The sequence below is a fragment of the Gymnoscopelus braueri genome (assembly GCF_963280865.1).
Source record: "Gymnoscopelus braueri genome assembly, chromosome: 17".
Classification (NCBI taxonomy): domain Eukaryota; kingdom Metazoa; phylum Chordata; class Actinopteri; order Myctophiformes; family Myctophidae; genus Gymnoscopelus; species Gymnoscopelus braueri.
In genome coordinates this window covers 25461010-25484062 of record NC_137617.1, presented here as the reverse complement: position 1 = coordinate 25484062, position 23053 = coordinate 25461010, and the positions used below count along the sequence as shown (strand labels likewise).

Below are 23053 nucleotides of genomic sequence, written 5' to 3'. Positions count from 1 at the left end.
CGGTCAATTCTTCAAATGCCTTCTAAATCTGTAGTTCTCAAACTTTTTCGTAATTCAAACATTTTCAAAAAAAAATTGTTGATGTACAAGCTCGCATCGCGGCACTAAGTGATGCGATGTGAGCCAACGCTAAAATCTAAAATGACAGATGCTTTCCCGGTTTTAATGGGTTAAGGTCACATCCATCCACGCCCATTCATGCCACTGGCATTGATGAAATTAATCAAATTCTGCTGAACGGGGTCTTTCTAAGCTTTAAATCAAACATGGCAGTTAATGTTCCATTACACCATGTAAATAATTGGTAATTCATTGGGCAATCATTCGCATTGACATAAAACGTACTTGTATCCCAAGTTTATCAGCGTATGGAATTTAATGAAACATAACGCACTTATTGAACTGAATGAAGTGATGTGACACCACCCACCAAACCATGAGCTCTGTGCATCTCAGCCAAAGAGAAAGTAGGGTCTCTAAGTGGACCTTCACAAAGACAACTTCAAGGCTAACAATGGAGCCACACAGGAGAGGATAATGTACGTACTGTGCTGGCCTCATTTAGAGCCAAAGCCTAATCGTTCTCCCATTGTCTTCCAGTCAAGCAGAACTGCCACTGCCAGTGTTGATTTTTGGCCACCAGGGGGCCCAGGAGATAAAGCTACTGTGAGGATATAGTGGAATTGTTGACCTGCCAAGCAAACAGCAATACAAACTAAGTAGGACACACAACCGTGGATGTGGACACAACTTAGTCCCCCGCAGCTGTGGCAATGAGGGGTTTAAGGGCCCCTCTTTTATTGCTCTCTGCGTGCATATCAACATGTATTTACTTGGGTTGTCACAACAACTTTTTGATGACACATAAAGGGTGCTAAGGGGGGGGGCTAAGGGGATGTCACAGAAAAGGCTAAAGGAAGTCAGGGGGCGTCTCTGGCAGGGAGGTTGAATTTCTCATCTGCATGACATCACAGAGTGAAATGATCACATACAGTATGTCAAACCAATCTGATGTTTTGTACACCTTTATTTCACTCATTTTGTCACCATTCTCCTCTCCTTTTTTCAATGCTGGAAATTCTTTAAAAAGGTAGTTAAAATTAGACATCGAAATCAATAGAGAACTCCTTCATTTGCAGTGATATTCATCTGAAACGTCTGTAATGTTGACAAATCAAAAAATATGCAGACCTTGTTGACGAGCCATCAAGTTCATACAGGTATACATTTGGAGTGTCTGGAATGAATGCCGACCATCAACATAGAATCAATCTGTTATAGATGGAGATAAAAGTCTAATAACTGAATGTACATCAACATGGAACAAGTATTAACTTGGGCTCTTGGGGAAGGTGAACTACTAACAGTTTCTTTACAGCCTATTAGTGATTCAAAAGGTTTTCTGTGCAAAATCCCTATGAAAGTAGTTGATAAAAAGCACATTAAGCCATTCTGTTTTCCAGTTGGCAATGACTCTCTGTATTCAAAAATCTGGACTGAACTTAGTCTAGAACACCACCTTTGAACTTGTTTAATCACTTTCTTCATGTCATACTGTAGGCACAAAACACAAGATCACAACGCGTTACATTGTTATCTTATAGACTTGCTATTTTGGGCTTAAGTGGGTACAAGTAGATTTCCAAATTTAAGCGGATTTTGAATAGATATTGTTTAGAGTCATTACAAAACAGAAAAATGTTGTGGACCAAAACACCATATGGGGTAAATGGTAAAGGCACAAACTTTCTTCTTTGTTTATGGTCATTGATTGATTTCCCCACACAAAGTCTGTGAGGGTAACGCTGCATTCATCTACTATACTGAATGCCTAAATTTGTTACAACCTGTTTCAAACTAACTATTACAGACAACTAAAATGTGTTTCATTGAAAGTATATGAAATATATATTGAATGTATGCTGGTCACAAGTATTATAAAGGTAATATGTAATAAGATTGTATGAGAATGAATGACCCACATTTGACTATAATCTCAATGCACTCTTTCATTCTACATTTCTATGACAGCAAACAACACTGAGAAGTTAAATTAAATTAATCCCAACCTATATATCAAAATCACAGTTATACTGCTCAATATACAACCAATCCCGAGACCTGATAATGTTTTGAGAAACACCAGTACTCTGGCGGTCAACTATGTGCTTACATGAATAAAAGGGGAACAAAAAAATTAGATTTTTGTGTACCGGTAGTTTAGTGCTTTTTCGCCTTTTGATTTGATGACATTTCACTTGTTACAAGGGAATGCATACATTCAGTGTTTCTCACTTGCATAGAGAAGTGGAATACCATTGGCCATATCACACAGCACCTCATCACAAACCTCCCTACCCCCACCTAGTATGACATAAGAGCAAAATGGCCACTGTATGAATATGGTCAATAATTGGGCTGTAACCTGACTGCTGTTGAAAAATCTACTTATTGTTTGTAATGTGTCTCAAATGGCAAAGTAAAAAAACTAAACAAACCAAAAACAACAACAACTGTGACTGTGAAGGCAAAGGGATCTCAAGAGGAAGAGGGGATGGTTCAATTCTCAGCCTGTTACAGAAAACAAAGAGACAAGTGCACACTTGCCTTTTCCTATAAATTAAAACATTATTGAAATGAAGTTTCAGTTGAAAATCCAATCTCCATCAAGCAATATACTGAAAATATCAAGGATTTACTTGGCTGAACTCTTTGGAACCCAAGCCTTTCAATGTCAATATGTTGTAATTGCGAGTGGCAAAGCCAATGTGTAGAAGTCTTTTTCACATGTAGCATAAAGCCCAAGCTTCTCCCAGAACCCCACAAAAATAGAGGCCTGGTAAATAAATGGTTTAAATCCCTGACGACAGGCAAAAAATAAAAATAAAAAATCAAGGTGGGGGAAAGAACATCTCACCCCATGTAGATGATACTGTATGTGCTGCAGGTAAGTGTGGTGTTGAAAATATCAGTGCATCTCCTGATGATTAGCCCCCGAAGAGGACAAAGTCTCTGTCTCTGTCTGAGAAGTGAATGTCCCAGGTCAGTGGGGAACGTTGGGTACACCCTCCAGTCTTCAGATTGCAGGAGTATCCCGCGGGGCAGCAGTGCTTTAGATCTGCACAGCATGCAGCCTGCCGGAGGAAAAGCAGTTAGAATAGAGCTGTCTATCTGTCCAGTGCAGGCATTTCAAAGTACCAGAGGCCTCGCCAAGGCCATTGGCTCAGTTCAAACACTGATCATGAAGGAAATTGAAGATAAACATCATTCAAGGCTGTGTATGACGTCTGTGATGTCAGGAAGAAAGGTCCTTTGTCTGTATTCTACAACAGTGATTGGATTACTGAATTGCATTAAAAACATTGATTAAAGGCGGCCAATAGCCCAATGGTTAAGGCACATACCACATAGGCTCTGATGCCTGACAGTGAGTCCCCGGTTCGATTGGGAGGGATAGCATGTTAATCCATGCCTTTATTAGAGGGGAGATGTGGTTGTCTACACCCTCCCCAAACCGTAGGGGTTTTGCAGTGACAAGGACTGTTGCTGGCTACTTATCACTATCAGTTAGTTCCACTTGAGAAGCTGGAAGTTCTGTACCACATCAGTGATGGCAGTGTTGCTCTTAATAAGGCTGGACTAAAACAGCAAAGACTTTATTCCAGGATTTGTCTTGACTGCACTGTTAGGTTTTATGGTGAATCATCTTTGTCTAATTTACCAAAGGAAAATTAAAAAGGTTAACGTCCTGTAAGTAGCAGGCTATGGTAGGTAATATAGCCACACGTATTCAACAGCAGCCTGCCCTGAATCATCACTCATGAATACAGATTCTAAAATAATGTGTCGAAGAAGCAAAGGATAGAAATTGTATTCTTACTAAAATTGTGTTCAGAACATATTTGTGCAAATGAAGATATTTGAATCAAATAATGCATTTTGAGTGCCTTGGACATCCTAACATTCAAGCCACTGTTCAAATATCCATATTGAATATGAAAAAACAAAAGTCCCTGCAAATGTCATGCCATGCAGCACATGCTGAAACACACTTTACCTCCAGCGATCGTTATGAAAGACAAGAGACAACATAACACAACATAAAGCAATGAATGGCAGTGTGTTCTTAAATGAGACTAGCCCCGTTTGGAACCTCCCCGCTGTACCGGGTCCCGGCAGAGGTAGAGTCCGTCCAAACGCAATGAAGATCACCCTTTTCGCAACATTGTATCCAAAAAGTAAAAGGTAGTCTAAGACACCTACAGATGTTTGAGATTTTTCTGGAAAGTTACATTTTTACGACGGGGTTGAAAAACCTGTTTAAATCGCTTATTTAGTCAGCCTGTGCCATGTTTTCCCAAAGTAGCCGAACTGGGAGCAGTACTGGCACCTGCCGTTGGGGGTTCTTCCGGGTTGAATGGGAAAACGTGGCACAGGCTGACTAAATAAGGTTTAGGTCGTAAAAAATTAACTTTCCGGAAAGATCTCAAACATCTGCCTCAGGTGTCTCGGACTACCTTTACTTTTTGGATACGATATTGCGAAAAAGGTGATCTTCACTGCGTTTGGACGGACTCTCTCTCCCTCTGCCGAACCCGGTACAGCGGAACCTCATCTCAGAGCTATCGTGGAGAATGAGGTTCCAAACGGGGCTAAAATGAGGCAGAAATACAGAGATGGCTACATTAGCTGCATTCCTTTTACTGGGACAGAAACTATGGAGGATTAAATAAACAAGCCATTGAATATCATCTCATCTATTTTTCACAAGAACACGAGCACATTATGTCAGGTGCTCATGTCGAGCCGCGACATAATGTAATGTGGAAGCTCTCCGCTGGGAATGTGAGTGAATAGCACTCTTGTCTCCCGTAAACAGTTGTGGAAGTACTATGATATTATACTTAAGTAAAAGCAGCAATACCACAATGTTGAAATACTCTGTTACAAGTAAAAGTATTCAATGTCCAGTTACTTGAGTAAAAGTACAAAAGTATTGGCATCACAATATACATATGTTAAAAAAGTAAACTGCACTTGAGCTAACCTTTTACAACCATTTTGTACTTTATTACTTTTTTACAGATTAATCAATTAATAGTCATTAGTGGCAGGCTACTTATTATTATAAATGTGAAGGGGGATGTTTAGCTAGGTTCAGCTAAACTGGAAAAGCATAGCGTCGGTCGCCATTAGGTGGAAACTGCCCAAAACTGTTGTAAGTTAACATAAAAAGTTGAAATGTGGAGATCCAAGTTTTCTGCCCGATAGCAACGATAGGAAAGAAATTCACAAGCTATACCTTGGGGGAGGGACAGCATGCCCACTGTGTGGCCGAGGTCTTGCAGCATGTCTCTTGGAGAGAGCAGCGGAAGCTCCCTGTGTCGTCACATGGTACGTCCTGTTTGTCTGTAGCAGTGTCTCTCTGTTCGGGATCGACCACTCTGGTCAGGGGGGCCGCGTGGACGACCAGGCCGTCGGCCTTCTTTTCACAGGTTCCTGTCTGCATGTTGCACGTGTAGCTCTGAGGGCAGCAGTGCTCTTGGTCGTCACAGCACACAGCCTGCAGCAGAGAAGAGAGCCAAAGAGTGTTAGTACAGTATGCCCAGTACAGAATTTTAGAAACCTTCTCATGTCAGGGAGCCCCAAAGAACCCCCATATGAAAATATTTGGTGCCAGGAACCGCCATACAAGATTTATGTTGTTAAAAGGTTTGAGAAATAGTCCACATTTGTTGAAGATTTTTTGAAAATCGCTGATCTACTCACAAGCTCACAAGTTATAGTTGATGTACATAGGCTTAAAGTGGTTAAACTGAGTTTGTAGCTGGGGACCCCCTGGAACCCGCTCAAGGACCCCAGGGAGTGCCCAAAGCCCACTTTAAGGACCACCGTTTTAGAGAACATATAGGGGGACATTTCCTTCGCTCTGATTTCAGAGGTATTTAGAGATTTTGAGGGGCATTTTCACCCTTTGCGTCTGTATATTTCTGATGCTTTCACAACCCATACAGTTCCAAATGATGTTGCCTTAAGAAACACAGCTGATGGAGAACAATTTTATGGTTCAGAGATTTAACACTTAACTGAAAATTCAACCCTTGCTGCAGAAAAGCACCAGGAAAAACTTGGTTGCTGAATGTAATTTGCACAATAGCAGCATGTTTTTAAGAGCTACTGTATTCACAAAAATGGTCAAATGTGCACTTGCGCATGAGCAAAGACAGTCAGACCACGTGCAATTCATGTCTGTTATGATGAGAGGATATTGGTCTTAAGAACCCTAGTTTTGTTAATCAGTTTATCTGTCCAAAGCACTTGTACCGGTGCCGTTTTTATTTCTATATCAATTTGTTAAATTTGCTAAAACACCTTTAATTTGAAAAACATCCAATTGCTGGATTTTTATTTTATTTCTGATAGATATCTCTTTAGCAAAACGTCAGGTGTGCAGATTGGGAGGTCAACAGAAGATCAATAGCACATCATCAGTAAACACAATAACATGACCTTGAACGAAGGTCAAAGTCTACCAAGTCACCCACCTTGACCAGAGGGCAGCAGCCCCAGTCTCCAGCGGGCAGCTTACAGCAGGTTGTCCCCGAGGCACAGCTGGTCTCGTCGTCACATTTGATGTCTCCCAGGGTGGCACTGGCGGGCATGGTCAGGGCAGCCTGCTTGGTATACCAGGGGATGACGTGAAGACCCTTTGCGCAAGAAGAGTGTTTGGTGTTGCATGTATAACCGCTGGGGCAGCAGTGATCTCCGTCAGTACAGCAGACCGCCTGGGTGGGAGCAGGGGAAGGTAGTGTTTTAGTGCAACTTTTTCATGTCAAGGACCCCCAAATTGTATTGTATTTGGCCGCGGACCCCCATCTGAAAATAGGGACCCCCATACAAGATTTGTGTTAAAATGTTGCAAAGAAAGATCTACACATCTACAAGCTCACAACATGTCGTTGTGAGCTTGTAGAGCTTATAGGGATGCCTTGTACACAAGGCTGTCAGATCACACCAAGATGAGACCTCTGTGTCCCTTACCTTCCTCAGAGGACAACAGCCCCACTTGGAGGCTTTGTGCATGAAGCAGCATGTGGTGTCCCTGGGGCAGCTGACGTGGGGGTCACACATGTTCCCGCCGGAGTGGGATGCCCTGCTGATGGACTGGGCGGGCGTCCTCTGCATGGCGGGCACCTTTTGGAACCAGGGCAGGCTGAGCCCACCGGGCTCGTCGCAAGTCTGCTCCGCCACGTTGCACTCGGAGCCTTTGGGGCAGCAGTGCTGGTGGTCTTCACAGCAGACAGCCTGTGAGGGGGAATGGGATTATTTTATAGTCTGATCAGTCTGAATCTGTGCAGAGCATAGATTGTGGTAGCCAGTGACTTCATGGCTCTGGGTAGTTCAGTTTTTTTTTTAACGGAGGAAAACCCGTAGGTAGGTACTAGTACCACCGCAGTGGGCTAAAGCTGGTTTCTGTCCTGTCGATTGTTTACGTTGAAATTCTCTTTGGTATGTCTTGAGCTGTAAGTAAGCATCTGCCATGCAGAGAAGCGAAAGAGGATGAGCCACGTCACGCGAGAGGCTTTATACCTCTTCCGGTCTACTGGACACGTGACATACCCTTCTCAGCCAATGAATGGCCCGGGAGTTTATGGTATGTAGCTCTGTTGCATCGCCTGGAGGCGCTGATATCCCATAGTGAGTATGTTACGGAGAATTTGCCAAGAAACTTAATGCTTTGTTGAGTTTATGAAGTCATCTGTGTTATGTCACATGGATAAGAATATATCTCCGTTATCATGACAAAATGTGCAATAACATTTTTCACTTCAATCAATTCTGAAAATGTTTTTTCATCCAAATAAATAAGTCTCTCTCTCTCTCTCACACACACGAGCGCTCGCGCACGCACACACGCACGCACGCATACATACATACATACATACATACAGGGAGATACTGACTTGAGGTAGGGGACAGCACGCCCACTGGCCAGAGTTCTGCTTGCAGCAGGTGGTACCGCCCGGACACATGGTCTGTTGGTCACACTTCTCGGCGTGTTGCTGTATGGTCATGGCAGACACCTTCACCACCCAGGGCAGGGAGGACGGCATGTCCGAAGGGTCATCACAGGTCGCGGCTTCCAGGTTACAAACAGTGCCGTTTGGGCAGCAGTGGATGTGATCATCGCAGCATACAGCCTATCGATGAAGGGGTGGCAAGAAATTAGACTGGGATCAGTGGGCTGCAACTATGGATTATTTTCATGAGTTATTAATCGCCAATTTCATTAGATTATCAATTATTGATTATCTTTAATAATCGATTAAATTGATAGTTTGATTAACTGTTGCACCTATACTGGGATCAGTGGACTGAAGGACGGAGAAGATTATCTCCTCTTTCAGTCAGATCTTGTCCTTGCCTGGCTTTAGACTTTAGAGAGTCGGAGAGGCAGCATCGTCCATTGAGTAAGTTATCAAGTAACTTTTTTTCATTTGGTCAGCAATGTGAGCCAAAGATGGCATACAGTACAGTTAAAGTAGGGCTGGGCAATATATCAATATTATATCAGACTAGACTGTATCAGATATCATCTGGGATTCTGTATATTGTAATAGTGAAAAAGGGGTTTTGCCTTTTCCTGGTTTTAATCACTTAAGCCTTAATTTATACTTTCTACATTTTTTTTTATTAACTACTACTACAACTAATAATAATAATTGCAAAACAAACAAATTCATATTATCGTCCCAATACGACATTATCCTCACAAAATCGATATCTAGTCAAGAATATATTATATATTATTGTCCATATCCCCCATCCTGAGTCAAAAGTACTAGCGTGTAAGGTTATGTGCTCAGCCACACGGCTCTGTTTAACCTCACAAGCCTGGGTACCCAGGCTAGGTTATGTGTGATCACAAACAGACAGGGCTGGAATGTGATTTATCATCTGTACAGTTTCAGTCACATTGCCCAATGTCATGGCATGGTTGCCTGACATAATGTGACAGAATGGCAGCAACTGCCTATCGTTAGGAAAATAAACTTTGTCAAAGAGATGGAATGGTGGTATGCATACGTTCGGTAAGTAATTTGTCATTTCCAGTTGGAAGGAACAAGGAAAGTTAATTATTTTCAAACCCATAAGTCAAACTGTAAAAGTAAACACATGGAACACGTGAACTCAAACATCCCACACGACAGGCCTGAGTAAACTTATTAGGTCAGCGCTGAAGTTCGAAAACAGGCCCACATGTACGCTCAAAATTACATCTGGAAAAAGCAGCATTATTTCCCCCACACAATCCTGACTGGGATGGCAGTGGCTTGGGAGGTAGAGTGGTTGTCAGGGAATTGGACTGTTCCCGTTTGATCCCAGCTCCTCCTGGCATCAGAGGTGTCCTTGACCCAAGTTCACTGAACTCCTGGCAAATCTGGGTTATGACCTGTGTTGCACGTGAGATCATCGCTTCTATCTACTTACAAGTTTGTTTGACTTGCATGAGCATAATCGATTATTTTTTTGTTAAGTCATGAGCTCTCTTAACCCATTAAGACCTGAGGCCGATTCTAAAAATGTTTTCTAAATCCAAAGTTTTTTGAAAAAAAAAAGTATAAAAATATTATTTTAATATAAATATATAATAAAAATATATATTTTTTCACGATTTTTCAAAAATAGCAGATCTACAAGCTCATAGCGCGGCATCTGCTATTTTTGAATAGCCAAATAAATCTAAAGTGACACAGATGCGTTCCAGGTCTTTAACAGCAAAAGCTTTTCATCTTCAGGGTCTGCAATCTAATATTTCTTATATTGTAAGTCATATCACCTTTGAAAGACTAATCAAATTAACCACTCACAAACCATAAATCTGTTCACGGTCTGTGGTCTGAAGCAGAACGGCCTCAGAAGCCGGTCGTACTGACCTGGTGCAAAGGACAACAGGCCCAGTCTCCAGCAGGGGTCTGGCAGCAGGTGGATTTTCCTGGGCAGAAGGTGGATTTGTCACACTTGCTATTGTTTGGTTCTGTTGCTGTGGGGAAGGCAGGGACCTTGCTGTGCCAGGGCACCACGCTGTTGCCAGAGTCACACGTGGAGGCTGGCAGGTTGCAGACGGTATCGTGGGGACAGCAGTGTAGGTGGTCTTCACAACACACCGCCTATAGGAAGGAGGTAGGAGATTTCAGGGGGCCTTTCATAATGGTGTCCCCTCCAGACAAAACCATAACAACAAACACTTTGATGAATACTTATAATACAGAAGTAACTTAAAACTAGCAAGTAGTATTTAAATTATAACTTATTAAAAATGACTCGGATGAAAATGCGAGTAGAACGCAATGCTTGATTGCCTAGAACGAGTTAACTCGTTTTTAGAATCCATCACTTGATTGCCAAGATCGAGTTAACTCGTTTTAAAGTTTTTTTTTCTTCTTTTTTTTTTTTTTTTTCATTTGACCCAAAAGACCAAGGAGATATGATTTTTTCGAAGATTTAGACTCCTATCCACTTCCTTGTTAACTTAAAACTTAAAAATTCTGTATCTCGGCTCCTGAGTACTTTTTTTTGTTCAATGTAAAAACCCCTGGCAATAAACTGCAAAAAATCTGAAATAATTCTGGCAGTCAATGTGTGAATTCTTGCCTCATCTTAAAAGCAGCAATCTGCATGTTGGATGAATAAGAGAGATCTGGTTTCAAAGTGTGCATGGGGATGCATTTTAATGCCAATACTACTGAAAACCTGAGGAAGGTCTACATGACCGAAATGTTGTTGCATCAATAAAAACATGACAGTGTGCGGGTATATCTCTCCAGATTCTCACCTAATGCCAATACTATGCCATGTGACAATATACCTTTCAAAGCAAAGAAAGCTCAATGCTACACAATTCACTTGCTATATGATTTATTGTTCAGAACCTGATGTTTGATTTGATTTATGGCCAAGGGAATTTAATTAGGAAGCAGTCCGAAAGGGCTGAGACTAAACATTAGATTCTATCATCACTAAGTAGTGTAGATTTGGAATGTACAGTACATTCATGGAATTCTACGTAGAACTCTACATGGAATGATCATCAGAGGGCTAAACCGTTAAAAGGCTATTTGAGGTTAACACTGAGAACTAAACACAGTCAACATCACAGTGTAATACATGAGTGTAACACATGAGGCTAGTGTCTCATATGTAGTCTCCAACTTGTGCACATGTACCTGCACTCACGTGCACACACACGCACAAACACACACTCTCACTCGCACGCGCACACACACACACACACACACACACACACACACACGCACGCACACACCTACCTCAGGCAGAGGACAACACACCCATGCTCCCTGGGCTGATTTACAGCATGTACTCCCGTCAGCACAGGCTACTGAAGCATTACAGGGCACTTCGCGGACTGAGAGATGGAAACAGTAAATCGTGAGCTCAAGGGGAATTGTGATCAATTTGACATGTATGCCCTGCGTAGGACAGTCCAAATCAATATTATTTGAAAACAAACATATCTCGATGCGGCGCGTCGTGATCTTATACAGTAGATCTGCCATTTCCGCTATTTTTGAAAATGTTTGAAAAGGTATGAAGATTTTTCAACAAATACATTTATACAGATGAATGGAAATGATTCTGACAATTTAGCTAAAATAATTGCGATAATTACGATCAGGTGATTATGTAATAATTGACAGGCCTACCTGTGCTCTGTATAGCAGTGGGTGCTGTCACAGGGCTGGTGATGATCTTAGTGGCCATGATGGTCTTTAACTGGGCCGACACACAGGTACTGTGGGGCAGGTCACACGTGGTGCCAGCTGGACAGCAGTGTAGGAGGTCCGAACAGCACACCGCCTGTACAAATGGAATGGGAAGACAAAGCAATATAACCACTTACGCAATATGATACATTAGAAAACAGTCTTTATTTAAAGCTGCGATCCATAACGTTTTCTGAATGTTATTTGAACCAATCTGAGTATGTTAATACGATATAACTAACACAACAGTGGTTGGAGGTAGTTTCCCTGCTCTTCTATTGAGAAATGCGGATCCTGTAGTCAGGTAGGGCCACTACTGTTTGACAAGAGGTAAAGCATGAACCTCAAATCGTAATATCTCTCCTGTCTGAACAGGCTTTCCATCTTATCTCTGCAGTAGAATTTTCAACGCTCGTATTGGGAGACCCAGGTACTACGTATCCTGGGTAGGGCGCAAATCTTACGCATTGCAGCTTTAACTCTGAGCGTGTACAAATGTAACCTGTACGGCCCCATTTGGTGTACACTTACAAATAGATGAATTGACATTGAGGAATTTACTGTGTATGTAACTTTCAATCAACATGATTTTCATTGTATCATTCAACGGTGTAATGGAGAAAAATTCAATTCAGTTATCTCCGGTCTATTAACTGTATCTGTTGCCTCGCCTTTTAAATATGACAATGGAAATATTGATGTGTGGTCCATAAATATTGCAATGCCACCTTGAAATCAACCCAGCTCTAGTTGGAACACATTAAATAGTGCAATGGAGGGCACTGATAGAAAACTAAAGTAGTATTGTTGAGCTTTTGGAATAGCTGCCCCATGGCACTGTTCCAATCCATACAGCGCAGCATGAAGAGAAAATAGATTGATCTGAAGACAGGTGCACATGGCTTTTGAAAAATGTTTGGTCTGAGTGGGAAAAGAAAATCAATTTCACTGACGTGACATCTACTATGGCTGAACAATGAGTCATATGCTTTAGTCATTTAGCTGACATTCTCATCTAGAGTGACTGACAGTAAGTCGACAGGAAGGAGGATTCAGTGTCTTGCTCAAGGACACTTCCACAGGTCACAGTTGAAGGCTGGGTGATATGGATCAAATCAATATTTTTGACCAAAATATCTCTGTATTGATATTGTGAAGATGTTGTATTGCGATGATAATATATATTTTTAAATTGCAGATCTACAAGCTCAGAATGCATCGTGATTGTGAGCTCGTAGATCGACTATTTTTGAAAATCTTTGGGAAAACTTTTTGTCTTTTTACATCAAAATTGTTTTTAGCCTATAATGGCATGTTCAAAACCAAATTTGCCTCTGTTGTGAAACGAAGTAATGATATGCTAAATAAAAACATTTTGTATAACTTTTTATATAGTTGTATGCACATACAACTACACCTAGAATTGTGTCATGGCACACGGTTTGGGAAACAGTGCTCTAGAGTCATTGGTTCACAAAGTGGGGTCCTTAAGGGGGTTCCAGGGGGTCCTCAGCTACATATTTTTAATATTGTAACTACCTGTATGTCTGAAAAGGTGTCTTATAATCCCATGAGCGATGGGCAACGAGGTGGCATGACACTCAATTCATTCATTCAATCATATAGCATCCAAATCTCTTTTAACCACTTTACTCTATTTACATCGGCTATCTCACAGGGGGTCCGTGGCCAAATACATATTAATTTGGGGGTCCTTGAGCAGGGGACCACTCAGCTGCAGTTACTCACGTTGGGCATTGGGCAGCAGCCGTAGGTGCCATTGGGCGTCAGACAGCATGTGGTTTCATCGGGGCAAGACGACACCTTGTCTGGACAGACCACTGACAGTGACGAGAAACCAGCAGGACAAGAGTTCAAGTATTATTACGTTAGACAAGGAGAGAACAGTGGCACGCAATCTCATAAATAGATGATAAATTAACTTGCTGCTACAGGGCTGGGCGGTGTACAAATGAACAACATGGCTACATTCAATATTGAGCTATTGAAAACACTGAAATAAAAAATAACTTGTAGTAGATGTGCTATTTTCTCCATTGTTCACATTGGAAAGTGTTGAAAGTTTAGGGACACCGGGGTTAAGGTGGTTAAGAGTTGAGTAGAGGAAATGTGATAATATGGAGACACAGAATATCGACATTGGTCTGTTAATATGGTGACATCGCACCCATGTCTACTGCAGCTCTTGCTAAAAGCGCTAATGTTCTCACCATCATTTGGTAGAGCAGGGAACTTCTTGGTCAGGGGGACCCGAGTGTCACCAGACTTACACATCTCATGCTCCAGGTCACATGTTGCGTTACCAGGGCAACAGTGCAGATGGTCGCTACAACACACAGCCTGTTTGGAAATGAGAACACACACACACACACACACACGTCAGATTGGGGACTCCTCACTGGCAGGTGAGCCTGTAGGGTACAACAGCAGTGGATGTGTGGGGTGGAAGTAATTGGCACAATGACTAAATTGGGAGAAATAAGTGGTGATAATTGTCTACTCTACATAAAAAAGGAGGCGAGGTGTGGGGCATACAGTTAGCCCTGCTCCTCACACCTAACTGGACATTTTGGCGGAAGGGTGGCAGTCCAGGAAAGGCCATCGGGGTCACCAAAATCAGTATGGTTCATCCCGCCAGCTGCCTATTAGATGGTTAGGGTAGGGTTCTACAGGGAGCATGAATGTGCTCAGCACGTTTCATGGCAATCTAGCCATTAGATTGTGATATATACTGTATCTTGTGTGCAATTGGAAATTTTGATCCATCAACTTGTTCACCTGTGGTTTGCTAAATGAACATAATATGGTGTATCTGACAAGCGATTATGTAACAGACAGTCCATGTACTGCGCTAAAGCCTGTGTACTAGAGGAGGCACTGTATCACAAGACTGAACAGCATGGTCATGGGGTGTAACTTAGCATCTAGTTTCTGATAACCATTTACTTGTATACTGGATTGCATAATTGTGAATTCAGTATGTTGCTGTGAAGAGAAATTTGCTGGTGAAGAAATATATTTCCTCAGGCACTTTGATCCTAATAAGCAATAGCTCTATAAAGCCTAGTTTATCCCTCTTCAATGCTTTACTATTAAGAATAGTGTAATGCAATATATTTTTTGATTAAAACACCCTTAAATACTTACAATTACAATGTGCAGCAGCAACATAATAAATGATAAAACGTTGAACTATCTAACTTTTCTTTTATCTTGTTTTGCAATGCATTACTTAATCTAACAAGTGTGACTAGGTCTAGGTCAGTGTGTCAAAGTTCCGTCAGACTAATGGAAACCCTGCCAGGTACACCATAAACGGTTGCTGTCAATTATTTGCTGCCTTATTACACTATAATATAGCGAGTTTACAGTACCGTAACCCCATGTTGATTTTGACATTTTAGGCCCCGTTTAGACGACAGCGGTCTCTAGAGAAAATGGCAAAATAAAATGTGCCTTCCGTTTAGACGGCAACGGCATTTTCAGGGGTTGTAAACGCAAAAAAAGTTAAACCCCCTTCCAGAGTGGAAATCTTTGAAAACGCTCCACCTCACGTCTCCATGTAGACAGGCAATACGGGGGAAACCGCAAAACGCGTGACGTCATGGCTCACTTCGGCTCACGCCGCGCATGCTATTAAATAGTGTAAACAAACAGCTGTGATAGGAAGCACAACGTAAGTGGTTCATGCGTGACTGACTGGTCTATCTGGCAGCGACGCAGCGTATCACACCACCACCTAGCCACCTGGCATGCACACTACAGTGTTTTCAATCACTGTTGCGTCTCCCTGTAAACACAGAATAAGAAGTGAAAACGCAACAGCACTTTGTTGTTTTCTGTTCTGTTTGTCACCATGTAAACGTGGCCATAGTTGTCTAGTATGTTGGAAATGGTATGAATCAATGTATTTATTACCCCACCTCCTCCCAACACGTTTACACACATATGCACTCAAAGGACCACAGTGGAAATAAGCTTTTGAGCCTTTAGGGGTTTTATCCTTTTGACAGATCTGTACAAATACATGTTCACGCATACATATTTTGTTAATAAAAACATCAAAACGGCAAATCAGACAAGATTGAGTGGAACTAGCCTTTTCAGCAGATGGCTGCAAGCTAGTGAAATCATGTCGCTAAAACATTTTTAAGAGCAAATTGTCATAATTATTCAACATATCAGTATGGGTTATCATTTTATATATTCCAGGGAATTATTTACATTGTTGGTTAGAGGGTGCCTGGCACCCATAGTACCCATTGAAGCTTCGCTTATGAGGAAGGAGTCCGGACCAGTAATCTAAACAAGTATTGCTTAAGTAGAGAGTCTTCAACTTGGCAAGATATGACACAATTATCTTTTGTGCTCTTTAGGATGACCAAATCCTAGAATGGATAGTGGATTAGTCTCGTTGCAAAGCAAAACCCTCAGTGTTTCTCAATATAGGGTCTGGGGACCCCCTGGGGTCCTTGAAGAGGATTCCAGGGTGTCCCAAGCTAAATTAGGAACAGTTTAACAAGTTTACCCATTCTATAGTTTCTGATCTACAAGCTCAGAACGCGTTGCAGTGCAACGTATTGAGCTTATAAATCAGCTATTTAGGAAAAATATATATATTTGACAAATGTTCACAACACAAACCTTCTCTTATGGGGGTGCCTGGCACAAGATGGGGGTCTGTGGTGACATACATGTATATTTTGGGGTCCTTAACATGAAAAGATTTTAGAACCACAACCACTGGTCTAGATCAGGGTTTTTCAGGGTCCACCACCCTGACTAAGAATCAACCTGGGGACCAGCTGTGTTGGAGGGGGATATGGGCTAAGATTCGTTTTTTTGTAACTGGGAATTCAGCTTGACAACTTATCCAGAACTTCACAAGGGACTATGTTTCATATAAATGTGTGTGCCTCTTGAAAGAGTCTGTGGACATGTCAATGAGCTGATCCTGTGTTGTAGTAGTTAAAGGGCAAGACCACTTTGGTAGAGGTTTGGTTTGTGTAGTTACCTTGCCATGATGTAACTCCTTTAAGCTTGAAGTACTTTTGGAATTGAAACACAAGCCACATCCAATGACCACTGATAATGATGACAATGTCTTAAATTCCACTGTCCTCATATCACACAAAGGTCACGAAATTTCTCCAAAAAGAAAATTGTTCATCTTCATCTTTCCTACATTACTGAATGCATGGTCAGACACCACATGCAATACCTTCACGGGTCCAGTTGAAAACCGCTGCTCTAGATGAACTGAGGACAGGTACTGTATGTGTATGTAGGATACTTTCTGTAGTTTTTTTTTTTACAGAAATGAAGGGAGCCATGCATACCTCTGGGTAGGGGCAGCAGCCATAGTCACCACTGGTCAGTAGGCAGCAGGTGGTACCACCTGGACAACTGCTCTTACCACCAGGACAAGTCACAGCTGCCATAAGGAAGAACACAAACATTAATTAAGGTGATATCACAAGCATAATAGTAGAACAACAGACTTCAGTGGCACCTTTCTTCTTTCTCACATTTTTTCCAAGAGGTTCTGTGGCTTGAGACATAATAGCATGGGTTGACTCTCTAGCAAGAACAATATTAACCTAATAACATATCCTCAGCCTTTACACGCACACACACGCATGCGCGTTTCTCCCGCTTTCTAGCAGAATCCCACACAGACACCCACAGGTAAGCAGAACACACATGAAACAAACTAATGCACACACACACACATACAGACACAAACGATGAATACTAATGAACGCACACTTACATGCATTTCCACGCGCACGCACACACACACACACACACACACACACACACACACACACACACACACACACACACACACACACACACACACACACACACACACACACACACACACACACACACACACACACACACACACACACACACACACACACACACACACACACACACACACACACACACACCTGGGGACTTATTCTCCCGCTTTCTGGCAGGCAATTTCTCCAGCATGGGGAAGGACTCCAGTGCGGACGCACACTTTGAGTGGATCAGGTCACACTTTGTTCCCTCTGGGCAGCAGTGTTGCTTATCCTCACAGCACACCGCCTGTGGAGGGGGGGGGGGGTATCAGTTCTTGGCCACTTAGGATTCCCTTAAATAGCAGCTGCTTTTTACACCAGATAATGGTAGACTTGGAGAGGTGTACAACAACCACTACAGTGCAGGCTGCAACTATCGATTATCTTCTTCGTTATTCTATTCTGTGGGGGGGGGGGTTCTTTTACATCAATGAATCAAAATTGATTCAGTACAAGCTCACAACACCTCACACAGCGGTGCATTGTGAGGTTGTGGCCATTTTCTTTATTTTTAAAAATGTAATATATATTTTTATAACTGATTCAATTGATTAGTTCAATTCACTGTTGCACCCCTACTCCTGTGTACTAGTACCTGCCAATACCATAATCTGAATGCAAAGTGCAATGTAGGTGTGTGAGAGAGTTGCAATCATGGATACAACCTTGGCCAGCGGACAGCAGCCCCAGGATCCATCAGGAAGCTGGCAGCAGGTGGTGTCATCCGGACATTCCGACGATTCGTCCGGACAAATGACTGCCTTCACTCCCTCCTGGAGGACAAGCCACCATAACCCATGCATACCAATGAGAGGAACACACGTGCAATGGACTAGCAGTTACAGACTTGAAAATGACTGAATGACAGCAGTATATAGTGCTGAAAAAACTCCTCTATTAGGATGTAAATGGGAGAATAAAGTCCCAATTATACCATGCCGTTCTTTTTTCTATAGCTCATGAAGCAGGTATCTGCTTGTAATTAATGTTGAATGTTTATTTTTCGGAGTCATGCCACAGTATTTCTGAAATGTTCAAAAGGACCAAGAGCATTAATGATTAATTTAAACTTTTAATTTCAGTGGGAAAAATAACACACTGAAGGCATGCTTTGTTTGCCCCTCCACAACAGCAACAGGTTCTACTGTAAATCTAATCTTGTGCTGTGGTTTCCTGCATGACTGTGTCGTGCATGTGCTTATTCATTGCATTTTGGTTCATCTTTTCATCTAGCTGAGTGCACCTGTAAAATGAGACCTTGGTTTCAGATGGGAAGTCCCTATGCGAAACTTATTTTTGAATGTAGTCAGCATTAGTGGAGGCTGATCAAATTTCCAAAGAACGCCATGCTCGGAGGAAAAAGGCACATAAGCAGCTAATGCCAGCCAAACGTAACAAATGATTTGCCAGGCACTGGAGGTGATGAAAGCATTGAGGCGTCTTAACTCTACATAATGCTATTAACGTAAAGGTTGATGTGAGAACCAACGGCTTGCTGCCAAAACCTCAATTATCATTGACTTGAAGGTCAAACTGAGTGTGATAAATCCCTAGACACAGTGAAGTAAAAAGGGAATATGTATCAGTCTGAAGTAAAACAAGTTCATGTAAGTAGGTGAACTGGCCTCTACAAAGTGCAGCTGGAATTACCTGCAGTAGTGATATGGCCTGCTGGGCAGGAAGTCTTCTCAGCCAGGGCAGGGAGACTGTCTTGTTGACACACTTCGAGTGGACCAAATCACACTCCGTCCCCTCATAGCAACAGTGGAGATGGTCGGAGCAACACTCAGCCTACAGAGGGCATTGGACAGGAGTACAAATATTGCATTTTATATAAAAATATTACATAAATTCAAATATGATGTCATATAAAATATTACAGTTCACAATTTGGCTGCAACATGGAAGATGGCATACCGACAATAGAATGAATACACCATTCTACTACTCCAAGACCAACATGACAATATTGCAAGAGAATGTTTCAAAACAGGAGACAACCCGGCAATAACCTGACTCACAGTGAGTGGCTTCGCTTGTAATTCAAACTGAGACAGTTTTGTGTTTGACACACCTTAGAGATAACCAACTGATAATATATGTGCACAGTAATTCAGATACTGTGTGTGTGTGTGTGTGTGTGTGTGTGTGTGTGTGTGTGTGTGTGTGTGTGTGTGTGTGTGTGTGTGTGTGTATATGGTCTACTCTAGACAGATGTTGAGCTTAGCTGACTGTTTTCTTTGTTTGCGCCCTGTTGTTTATCGACTAGGGTTCATGCACTTACTCCGATATTGAACTTGGGAAGTCACTCTGGATAAAAGCATCTGCTAAATGGCTTAACTGTAAATTGTCAGTTAAGATTATTATGATCTATTCTATTTTTGTTGTTATTTTCTTTTTTCTTCTTAATTTTTCTTTGTTGCAGTTTAGCTCTTTTCTTCGATAGACCTTTATTGATCCCATGGTGGAACTGGTAATACAATAGTATTAACAACAGGTATCAATCGCATCTCTGTAGCCAAATACTAATTCAATATTTTGGTAATTACAGACTCGGACCATATTTTTGACATTACAGAGCAGACTCACATATTTTGGACATAACGGACTTGCGTCATTCTATGCAAATTCTATGTACTGTACTGTATCCTGAGTCACACATTACAGTCGAAATGATTCTGAATACTGTACTTTTTTGGCATCATTGGGTGTTCTGGGAAAGACTCACATTTGGTAGGGGACAGCATCCATATCCTCCATCAGGGGTTTTGCAGCAGGTGCTCCCGTCCTCACACGTGCCACCATCAGGACAGATTAGAGCTGTGCTCAGGCCTACCACAGCCAGACACAGGAGCCCTACCCGCAGGGTCTGATGAGGCAAGAAACATCACTAGCCAGTGGCCACCATACTGTGGTTTTGTGGTAAGAGGAGACTAGGTGACGTATGGAAAATTAAATGTATCATATCTTATCTACTGTATGGCGAGTGTAAATCCCCCCCCATTGTTGGGGTTGCTGGAGAATTTGGCCTCCAGGTCCCCTAGCATTCCAGCTGACACACAGTATTAACCACAATAAAGAAATCCAAGCTTTTACTATGAGGTTCATGTCCCCTTTAAACTATGCATAGCACTCTAGCCTTGGGACATTTTATATGAATGTGTCAAATACATACCTTGCATAACAATGCATGAAGTTACTGTGTTAAAATGAGTGAGTTATGTTCTATCAAGCCTTTATTTACTCTGTTGTGTATCTAGCAGTAAAAAAAATGATCACAAAAAGATTGAATAAAACAAAATTCAATTCAAGAACATAAAACGGCACAATATGGGATAAAATGTTATATTGACTCACCAAAATATATATTTACAGTTGGATACAACATTCACAAGGGAATTATTTAGCAGAATCCTGTGACAAATACAGTTATAGTTTTCCCCTCATTTTACAAAGTGCAAGGAAAGCTATAACTGCACAAAATTGAGGCATGATCGTTCCTATTCTCCGAGGTGAATACCAGTTCACTAAGCCTGTTTAAGGCTGTGACCCACATACAGCATAACTTATTGTTTCTCAAAGTGGGGTCTGGGGACCCCCAGGGGTCCGACTCCTTTGGGGGGATCCCCAGCTAAAAATAGTTAATGTAACATCGCAATCATTTAACCACTTTATCCAGTTATACGTTGGCTATTCAAAAATAGCAGATCTACAAGCTCACAGCTTGTCACTGCGAGCTTGTACATCTGCTATTTTTGATAATTTTTTAAAGATATCGAAAAAGTCTGGAAAAGTTTGAATAATTTAGATTTTTTTTTACATAAATCTTCTCTTCTGGGGGTCCCTGGCACAAACCCCTTTCATTTTGGGGGTCCTTGACTTGAAAAAGTTTGAGAAGCACTGGCATAAGTGTTTTTCTTACCATTATGGGGAGTGTAGGTGGAGACAGACAGGGAAATGGAATTCAACACTGTTATTCACCAACAGACACAGCTGCAATGCATGCTCCCTGTGAAGCCTGCACGGGGTTACAAGAGAACAACTCACATTGTTTTACTTATGTAAAAGTATTAATACTGCAATGTAAAAAATACTCTGTTACAAGTAAAATTCTGGCATGAAAATTTTACTTGAGTAAAAGTACAAAAGTATTGGTATCAAAATGTAATTAAAGTACCAAAAGTAGAAAGTACTCATTATGCAGAATGTCACACGTTTTCAAATGTGTAAAAAAATCATTTGAAAATAGCAGATCTACAAGCTTGTAGAGATTGGCTATTTTCAAATGGCCAAAATGTATAAAGGGCTGAAGTGGTTAGAGTATGTTTTGTAATAATAATCAAAGTCGACAAAGTAACTAGTAACTCAAGTTTTCAGATAATTGTAGTGGAATAAAAGTACAATATTTTCCTCTGAGATGTAGTGGAGTAGAAGTAAAAGTATTGAAAATTGGAAATCCAGTAAAGTAAAAGTACCTTACAATTGTACTTATAAGTACAGTACTTGAGTACATGAGTACATGTACTTAATTTACTTTACACCACTGCTCTTACATTCATTTCCAGTATCTGACTATAATCAAATTAGAAGTGGTCACGACTCACAAGACACTCTAACTGGAAGTGTTTTTACATACTATCCTTTTAGACATTCATTCATACACTGTAAAGGCAAAAGATGTATAGGCTAGGCGGCTAATAATAATGCTAACTAACTAACCTGCCCTGCTTGAGTGACAAATAGCAGGCACATCGTCTAAAAAACACGACCACCCTTCTTACATCTTACCTCGTGTGTTGTTCAGTACATCAGTACATCAGCACCAATAGCACATAAAATGTTGTGTCAGCTGTTTCCTTGCTTTCAATATATATATAATAACCTATATATGCAGCAGTAAAAGCAGTCTATCCTGAAGCTACCTACAGTAGTCTGACTGGCACTTTTCTCCACAACACAATTGAATAATCACATGACATGCTTCATCCAGTGTTGCCATATTTTGTGGGAAAAATAAGCAACCAGGTCTATGAAAACAAAACAATACGACAAAATAACACACGAGCTATTGTGACAATGGGTGTTGTGAGCTTGTAGATCTGCTATGTTCAAAAACTCGTGCTATAAAATGTGGAATATTTGGAATATTTTGAAACATTCTATCAACACAAATGCTCCCCTGCATGGTCACAAAACATTTTCATGGAAATATTTGAGAACCACTGGTTTAAATAATAATACGAAAAATGTGGAAGCAAGCCTAAATAAGCAAATACACTTTGGTAACAAGCCCAAAAAAACAACAACTACCAACTTTACAGAAAAACAAGCCCACAGTCCCTTTAATAAGCCGACATGGCAACGCTGGAGCTTCATCGTGTGACTGTGGATGGC

General features: G+C 41.4%; 1 protein-coding gene across 1 annotated transcript; it reads right to left on the bottom strand.

Annotated features, from left to right (window-relative positions):
• Positions 1-1009: 1009 nt before the first annotated feature.
• grnb (granulin b) lies at positions 1010-22735 on the bottom strand. The gene is made up of 17 exons (XM_080456193.1): positions 22448-22735; positions 21582-21677; positions 20388-20528; positions 19310-19450; positions 18325-18432; positions 17765-17906; positions 17147-17241; positions 14018-14147; positions 13536-13627; positions 11727-11880; positions 11331-11428; positions 9939-10172; positions 7965-8201; positions 7042-7305; positions 6546-6785; positions 5303-5563; positions 1010-3134 (listed from the first exon to the last, which is right to left on the bottom strand). Exons 2-17 carry the CDS (start codon positions 21582-21584, stop codon positions 2988-2990), a joined length of 2487 nt encoding a protein of 828 aa, XP_080312319.1. The 5' UTR covers positions 21585-21677; positions 22448-22735; the 3' UTR covers positions 1010-2987.
• Between the last annotated feature and the right edge of the window lie 318 nt (positions 22736-23053).